The following is an 8,830-nucleotide window of genomic DNA, read 5'->3' on the forward strand; positions in this document are numbered from 1 at the left end:
TGGATTGCGGTCATCCGGTGGCCCGTTTTTAACTACATGTGGTACACACCCACAGTTGTTCAACAGGTTTGGGAGCAGGAATTCTACACAGGCATACTGAATAAATATAGCCAAGGCCCACTCAGAGGGGCTTTATAGAAAGCAAATCTTTCATTGGGAGCAGACATTCCTGCAGGCTTGAGGTTTCCGGCTTGAAATAACTCTTCTAAGCCTACTATTCTGCTTCCGTGACCTTGCAATACACTTTGCAGGAGACCTCAATAAATCATTTCATAATTGAGTGCAGTCTGAGTGTGTGGTGATGTCACGGCCCGAAAGACAACATCACTCATATTTGATTTTGCGGCTGTAGCAAAAAGCTTCAATCAGTTGCAAACATTTTGGAGGTAGTTGCAGCTCAACTTTGCCCTTGGCAACAACCAGCACGACATGAATCTCCTTTATTTGTCAAAAACCTGGAATAAAACACACATATATTACACATCGCAAAAAAATTGGGAAGAGCAAAAAGTATTACTTCGGTTGCATTTGTTTTTGTTGTGACCTGCCTCCGAGAACAACAACCGATGATCAGAATTCCGGCCACAACACAGAGCACGACGATGGCTGTCGTCACGACTGACACGGACTCTGACAAAAACTCTGGATTGGTGGACACAAAAAAAATATCGGTCTCCAAAAGGAGCAACTACAAATTGTTTCATAATGTTCAACCAATTAACCAACCTGAGCAAGAAAAGGAACCTGGCAGGTTGAGGCACTCCATGTTTTGAGGGCAAACAGGAATTGATTGTTCACATTCATTTGTGTCTAAAAAGAACCATGATTCACAGTGATTCAGATACGTGGAGATAATAAAACTTAATATTGGTATAGTTTTTTTAAGTACCCTGGCATCTTGGAGGTGGAGGTGTCCACTGCTGACTTTGCGGGTCACATCTGATAGAGGAAGAGCCTTCCAGCGAAAAACCAGATTGACACTCGAATGTAATGACTGAGTCACAGAGCAAGGAATAGCCAAACTTAATCCTGGGAATAGGACCGCAACTTGGATCTTGGGAAGAGGGGTTACAATTAGGATTGCTCTGATCTGCTATATACATTGGTCCAATATCAGCTAAAAACTGTATTGTATTTTGTCAGATTTCATTGATAACCACAGAAATTGGCATCCATGCACAAGCAAGCCCATTCCAGGTTCTGCTTCTGCTATTTTATCCAGCACCATCTGAATGCGGCACAAGGAGATGTAAACGACTGTCTAAATGAATGAGTGCTGAATGAGTACTCTAATTCCAGACGACCAGGAATAAAATCAACGTTGTAAACACTAACTTGAATCGGCTGAGCAGAACCTTGATCCAAACTCAAACTGTTGTGCCCAACTCGGATTAAAAGAAATACTTCTTAAAGATATATTATGTATAATTCTTGCTGATTACTGATCAGAAAATATCGCTATCAAACAATACTCTTTGCTGCAATATAATTATTGGATCAGAGTACTTTTACTTACCATGCACATGTGAGGACAATGTGGCTAATTTTGGCTTAATTGGTCTTCACCTGTGAGCGGTTCTTTCCAAGGGCTGAGGTCAAGGCTGGGGATGAGTGGACTGGAGCAGGACAGCATGGCGCCTGGGGTCTCAGTGCGTGAAAAAGGATCTTTTGGAACACGGGTGATGTGGCTGTTGTCGCAAATTATTCGGGAAAGAGAAACTCTGAGAAGCTGTGTCCTCTGATCGCTGGTAAACACTCCATCCTGCTCCCACCAAAACCTTCGGATTGGAGATTTTAAGTGTCAAACATTTTAAACAGACAATGAGAAGAATTGGTTTACCTGTCACCATCTCTTAGGGCTTTGAACTGTCTGGCCAGCAGACAAGACAACAATGGTCCCACTCTGCTACCAGGTAGAGCCGGTTCAGAGATGGCCCCTACCCAGACATCGATGTTGTGCGGTGTGCCATACAGTCTTTGGAATTTGCGAGCTAGTGCGTTATTTCCCAATACCTCCGCCAGCTCTGAGGTCGTGTTAGGAACAGAGAGACCGCAAAACTGTCGCCATGACGTGTACCCTAATTGAGAGATCAAATTAAGAGGGTTGTCTGAGGTCTTATGGATTGCTCAATACCAGTACCTGGCAAGCCATGGTCTCGCCCCCTCTGAAGGTTGAGTGCTCCAAGATCAAGAGGCATGCCGCCTTGGGCCTGGAAAAGACTCTCTGTAAGCTCCTCTACCATCATCTGATCAGGAGTCTGTAGCTTGGCGGGAGACATCATAAGGCCACGTAGCACGGGGTCTATACCACCTGATCGGGGACACAAATTAAATTAATAGCAATATAAGAGCACCAAAATAGGCAAGCCTCATCTTACCCTCCTGGACAACCCTCCACGAAGCGAACAGAGAATGATGCAGTGGGAGGGAGGGAAGCTGGGAGTTAGTGGTGTATCCTGGCCCAAGCCTAGTCACGACGGGTTGCACGGTGACGTGAGCGAAACGGAAAGCAGCCGTAGCAAAGACATTGGCAATGCTAGGATCCACGTCAGGGTTGTAACCTTTATAAGGAGGCATTTGCCTGGACATGGCCGCCTCTCCCAGGACTCGTGGTAGATAGTGCTCCCAAGTTAGGACCTGGAAATCAATGTCAGCCACTGGAGACAAGTGATGGGATTTTGCAATAGGTTAGGCCAGAACACAATTTCAAGGGGAGGAAGTGCAGTTTAGGCTCTGTAGGTTAGCGCACAGTACGGGATTTGGTCCCACCCTTATTTGTGGTAAACTGCAATGGAAAGCTAATCCATTCGCATTGTGTCAGGTTTTTCTTTTTTTTCCCCTACCTTTAAGCAATCCAAATTGGGCCACATTCGAAAGTTAATTGGTCACAGTATCAAGTACTGTCAAGCCCCCCTTTTTACCAATATGTATGACTACAGCCATGTCTGGAGGATTGTACCTGGTGGACTGCTCCTAAGATCTTTCGAGCCTCCTGGTATAGGGTGTCTGAACTCCAATGGGGGTTTAGTTCGTGTAACTTTTTGACCAGACGGTTGTGTTCTCGCAGGAAGACTGTGTGCAGAACCACCATTCCGAGATGTTCATTGGCTCTAGAATCACCTGTCAAAGAATCACTGGTCAGAGATAAATCTTTCCATCGCAGACTGGACTGAATTGAACTCACCCGCTTTGAAGCAGAAGGTGGTGTTGTATTGCGCCGTAGATCCTTCCGTTGGGCCGCAGGGGTCCCAGTGAGCCTGCGGCCGAGGTGAGAAGGGCAGATAAGCCAGTTTCCCGTCCGAGTGCTGCGAGTTGCAAGCCATAGAGCCAAGAGGTGAGAAGCGATCGCGGAGCTCCAGAGCCTGACTGTCGGAGCTGCCGTACACCATACTGGCGTCCACAAAGGACGTTATGGCGTTGAGTTGCTCGCGTTTAAAAAGGGGCCCAACTCCATCCACACAACCTGGAGCCGAGCGGAAGAAGGGCATGCAATTCTCGATACCATTCCGAGGATCAGAAGTAGGAATCTAAGGAGAAACAGTTTTGGAGTCAAAAATAAAACTGCCTTTAACAAGAAAGGGTTGAACCACCTCTATAGGAAAGCAGGGTGAATTTCGACTGCAGGTCCTAGTGCAGTCTTCACCGGTCCGGAACGCCACTGTGCTGAGGCTCTGGGGGGTATGCACCAGGTCATGGTCAATCCACTGGCCCCACTCAACCAGAAGGTGGGACATAGTAGAATCCAAAGAGATGTTGTCATTGTGAGTGAACAGAACCTCCCGAGACACCAGCCGGACCTGCGCAGACCACAGAGTGGGTGTTAAGAAAATTACCCCGCTGCCAACAGGACATAGGAGTGCAATCTAACAGGAGGCAGTGTGGAGGCCAAGTCTTACTGGAGGCAGGCTAAAGTTGTTGTAGGTGTGATTTAAATTCCAACCTCTAGGTGTCCCCCATGTGTCTTCATACTCTGAGGGTAGCCAGCGAGAATAGGGAATGTTTGCAGAACCCCATCTTGGATGTTGTCTGTACAGGAGAAACAGCATTCTCGAATTAAACATTATACTCCTTGAGCAGGTTTGTATTTTTTCACTCATGAAATAGTAGTCATTAGCTGCATTGACATCATTCTAAAATTAAGTACAGTACAGTGTAACCTCTGTTTTCGAACGCCTCTCAGTTCCAGGGTGTTCGACCCAAAATTTTGAGAAATTCTTGCTTCGCTGTTCGGTCAAAAAATCAATAGGGTGCGATGCTGAGCGGCGTACGGGTGTTTTAGCCCCTAATTATGCCTCCGAAGAAGGTCGGTGCATGCAGGACAGGTGAAAAAAAAAACAAGTTGTTGGTCCAACTATTGCCTTTAAGAAAGACATAATAGCTAAATATGAAAGAGGTGTACGAATTTCCGATCTTGCTAGTGAATACAGCATGGCTAAATCTACTATCAGTACGATAGTAAAGAATAAGGAGGCTGTGAAATCGAGTTATGCGGCTAAGGAAGTTAGCGCTATAAGCAAGCAACTGCCGCAAGTTTTGGAAGAGGTTGAAAAACTTTTGATGATTTTTCTCTCCTCACCGTAAGGTAAGAAATCCTATTCATAATCCTTTTTTTTTATTTTTACACGTTCATGTTAGCGTAATCTTTCGTACGGAAGATTACGCTAACGCGAACGTACGATTAGCCTGGGTTAGCTTCATGTTTACGTTCTTGCTCAATATTCAGGGTGTTGGAACGGATTAAAATGATTTAACATTACTTTTATTGGGAAAAACGATTTTCGGTGATCGACCAAATCGGTTTTCGAACAGGGTTCTGGAACGGATTATGGTCGAGAACCGAGGTTCCACTGTACTTGTAAAGCAATATAGATCCTAGTCAAACACAATGCAATGCAATTACAGTGCAGGATTATTGAGTGAAAGTTTTTTTGTAACACTGTGTGACACCAAATACTACCCTCTGTCCTTTTGAAAAGGTTGTGCAAAAAAGACCAATACAATATGAAAAGGAGAAAGTCTTTTTCCTTGTTTAATTGCTTGAAAACAGACAATATATTTGCATGCGCCCAATACTGTAATCTTTTGTTTGTTGAGGTTAATGGGGAACAGAGCCCCCCTGCAATACACGAACATCTGTGAATTAGTGACCCTCCCATTTTTAAAATGCTATCTGCCGGCTTCTGCTCACAGCGATAGTCGACCAGGGATAACGGATCCCCGGCACAACCGGGCGTTTAATTCTAGTCAAGCCAGAATAGCATGCCTCCCAAAAAAGGTGCCTTCTGCCAGTCCACACTGGCAGCAATACGGAATTTGGGTTCATGGATTAAAGTGCAGTGCATTTTATGCAAAACAGTAGATCAGAGTCTCCAGGTGATCTGATCTGCTGGTCCCGGCTCGCAGCAATATATAAACGGAGATAATAGATTGTGGCCACCTGAGTGCAATTCACTTTTTGGTAGACAGAACCGCAAAACGATCACCAAGGCCAACAAAAGTGTGCTCTGCTGGTCCCGCTCACAGCATTGTAGAGAAAACCGATTGCGGCTGCACGAGTGCAGTGATTTTTAGGCGGCAAAACAGTAACAGCAAAAAAAACAAACTGCCAGGCTCGACAAAAATGCGCAGTGCCAGCCCCCGCTCGCAGATCATTAATGCTGGATCTTGGATTATTTTTCGATTCGCAGAAGCCATGAAGTACAAAGCGCAAAGTAGCAAAAGATTACAGTAGTCTGACTGGGATCAGAAGCCGGATTTTTGGAGCAATCCGAAAGAATCATTTATATGACTGTATTCTTCTACAAACATCAATATTTTGAATAATCATCAACACAGCCCAGAGAATCGTTGGTTGTTCTCTACCCAGTCTAGAGGACATTGCCTGCTCTCGCTACCTCAGCATAGCAGAAAACATCATCAAGGACTTTTCTCACCCCGGCCACCACCTCTTTGACCTGCTGCCTTCCGGCAGACGCTACAGGTCACACAAAACAAAAACAAACAGACTCAGAGCCATGACCACCCTTAACACACACCGCACAAAAAACTGAAACTCTTGCAAACACTCTACCTCATACAGATGTAAAATTGTATTCATGCCTATGCTCACTTGGCACAGTAGCCTAGATGGTAGAGCGCCCGCTTTGAGACTGGGAGGTCGCTGGTTCGCGCCTCGGCCGAGTCATACCTAAGACTTATAACATTGGTAAAATGGCGGCGCCCTCTGTTGGCTGCGGCTGCATCGGCTCGCTACAACGGGTCAGGTGTATCGACATTTCGTTCTGTGTACATTGTTACAAAGAATGACAATACAAAGGAAATTATTATTATTATGTTGACTATTTTTGCATATTGCACTAATACGATCCCAAAACTGTATGTAACATCCTACATGTTCACATTTCTTGTGTAACTATTGTGTAAATTATAACCTTTATCTTCTTTGTTTTTTTTAATCCTCACTGTTAAATGTGAACCTGGAGTGCCACGTTCAATTTCGTTGTCACAATATGTTCGACCCATTTTGTAACATTGACAATAAAGGTATATTCTATTCTATTCTAATAACTAGCAAGAGGAGAGTCATGAAAACAAACGACCAAGAGCTGACCTGTTATTGCATTGAGCAGTAATGGATCTGTAACGTTCTGCCACACAACCGGTCGGGTACCTTTATATTGTATAAATTATAACCTTATCTTCTTTGTTCCTTTATCTTCTTTGTTTTCTTTTATCCTCACTGTTAAATGTGAAACTGGAGTGCCGCGTCCAATCTCATTGTCACAATATGTTCAATCCATTTTATAACAATGACAATAAAAGTCTATAATATTCTATTCTATTCTAATATTTAGCAAGAGGAGAGTCATGAAAACAGACGACCAAGAGCTGACCTGTTATTGCATTGAGCAGTAATGGATCTGTAACGTTCTGCCACACAACCGGTCGGGCAGTCCCTTGTGCTCAGTTGAGCCTGGCAGCCAGTGTTGTGCAGTAGATTTTTAACATCTGAGTCACTCAGCAAACCTTGTGAGGCAAACACAGTCTTGGAAGTCAAAGGGAATGTGCATTTCGGTCTATCTTAAGAGTATTTTTTTCCATACTTTCCCCGCTGGGCTGCTCTGTACCATGCGAGTAGGCTATATCCCGGATCAGTTCCAATGTGTTGTCCATCAGCTCAGCGGCTTGGATGTGAGTCCTGCTCGTGTTTTGGGTCTGCTTGAAGTGTGCCAGAAAGTCGGTCGCTTTTAGACCGTCTCCAGACAGGGACGCTTTCACCCTGAGAAGATACATTTATAAAACTTGTGGAAAAATGATTTGTTGCAAACGGGATGTTTCGGACCTATCTCTTGTATGAGCGTAAGCGCGGTCGGTCAGCTTGATAGCCCTGTGAAGAGCCTCTTCTACAAATGCGGAGCCCTCGTGAACTGTTAAGAGAAATCGATTTATGTCAGTTGTTTACGAGTTTGCATGTTCTCCCCGTGCTTGCGTGGGTTTCCTCCAGGCACTCCGGTTTCCTCCCACATTCCCAAAACATGCATGTCAGGTTAATTGGCCGGTCCAAATTGTCCCTAGTTGGGAATGAGGTGTCTGTCCTTGTGTGCCCTGCTAATGGCTGGCAACCAGTTCAGGGTGTCCCCTGCCCACTGCCTGAAGATAGCTGGGATGGGCTCCAGCACCCCCGCGACCCTACTGAGGATAAACGGGGCAGATAATGGATAGATGGATGTATTGTAGCTTGAAGCAGAAATCAACACAAAGAACTTTCTAACAATGAGACGTTGTGTAGCCCCCGAATAATCTAAGCCAGTTAACGACTAGATCAGGGGTGGAGAACACGTGGCTCTTGGCCAATAAGAATGCGGCTCTTTGCCTTATCATATATACCACAGATGTCAAACAGGCGCCCCGCGGGCCAGATCAGGCCTGCTAAGTGATTGAATCCGGCCTGCGAGACTGCACTCAGAGAAGCGCAAGAGAAAAATATTGAAATATGTCAACTTTATGTTGCCAAAGCCAGGTGCCCCTCACAAAGACACTGTACTTGTATCTCTCTCTCTCTCTCTCTCTCTCTCTCTCTCTCTCTCTCTCTCTCTCTCTCTCTCTCTCTCTCTCTCTCTCTCTCTCTCTCTCTCTCTCTCTCTCTCTCTCTCTCTCTCTCTCTCTCTCTCTCTCTCTCTCTCTCTCTCTCTGTGTCTCTAACTTCCTTTTTTCCTTTTCTCTCTTCTCCCTCCCTATTCATACCCTTCGTGCTTTCTTTTCTCTTTCCTCTCCTTTCTTTCTATTTCTCTTTGGAATCCTTTCTTCCTCTCCCTTTTTCCCCCTCTATCATGACTTTTTATCTCTTTTGTTTCTCACGCTCTCTCCCTCTCCTTTTTCTTTCTTTGTCCCGCCCTCTCTCCTTTTCCCTCCCTCTTCCTCTTATTTCTTTACTCTCTTTTTCTTTCTCTTTAATGTACTAGTCTGGCCCCCGACAGAATGATTGTTCTATTATGTGGCATTGACACCCCTGGTATATACTGTGGCCTTTTTTATGTTTTTTTTTGGGTGTGTATTGAGGGTGATTGAAATTTAACACAAGAACAATACTTGCTGTATTGTAAGGAGAGGAGTGTGTTATGGGAAATAATATGTTTTTAATTGTGTGTGTCTGTCTGTCATGGCAGGTCAGTGCGTGGTGTGGCTCTTTGACTCTCACAGTTAAAAATTTCGGCTCCCAGTGTCAAACTTGTTCGCCACCCCTGGACTAGATGAATTGATATGGAGGGCAGTTAGTAAAGACTGCCACTGGAGGGCGCGCTTTCACTGTCTATTGTTGTGATTTTCCTCT

General features: G+C 44.9%; 1 protein-coding gene across 1 annotated transcript; it reads right to left on the reverse strand.

Annotated features, from left to right (window-relative positions):
- Window positions 1-440: 440 nt before the first annotated feature.
- epx (eosinophil peroxidase) lies at window positions 441-7,881 on the reverse strand. Its single transcript, XM_088340426.1, is given in 15 exon segments — window positions 441-455; window positions 518-642; window positions 727-810; window positions 890-1,054; window positions 1,567-1,778; window positions 1,841-2,078; window positions 2,141-2,311; window positions 2,379-2,637; window positions 2,960-3,120; window positions 3,185-3,527; window positions 3,591-3,797; window positions 3,897-4,026; window positions 6,894-7,026; window positions 7,104-7,427; window positions 7,773-7,881. Coding segments are annotated over 15 exon segments (2,676 nt in total).
- Window positions 7,882-8,830: the final 949 nt, after the last annotated feature.

The sequence above is a fragment of the Urocampus carinirostris genome, chromosome 7 (assembly GCF_059441175.1).
Source record: "Urocampus carinirostris isolate Australia breed hairy pipefish chromosome 7, RoL_Ucar_1.0, whole genome shotgun sequence".
Taxonomy (NCBI): domain Eukaryota; kingdom Metazoa; phylum Chordata; class Actinopteri; order Syngnathiformes; family Syngnathidae; genus Urocampus; species Urocampus carinirostris.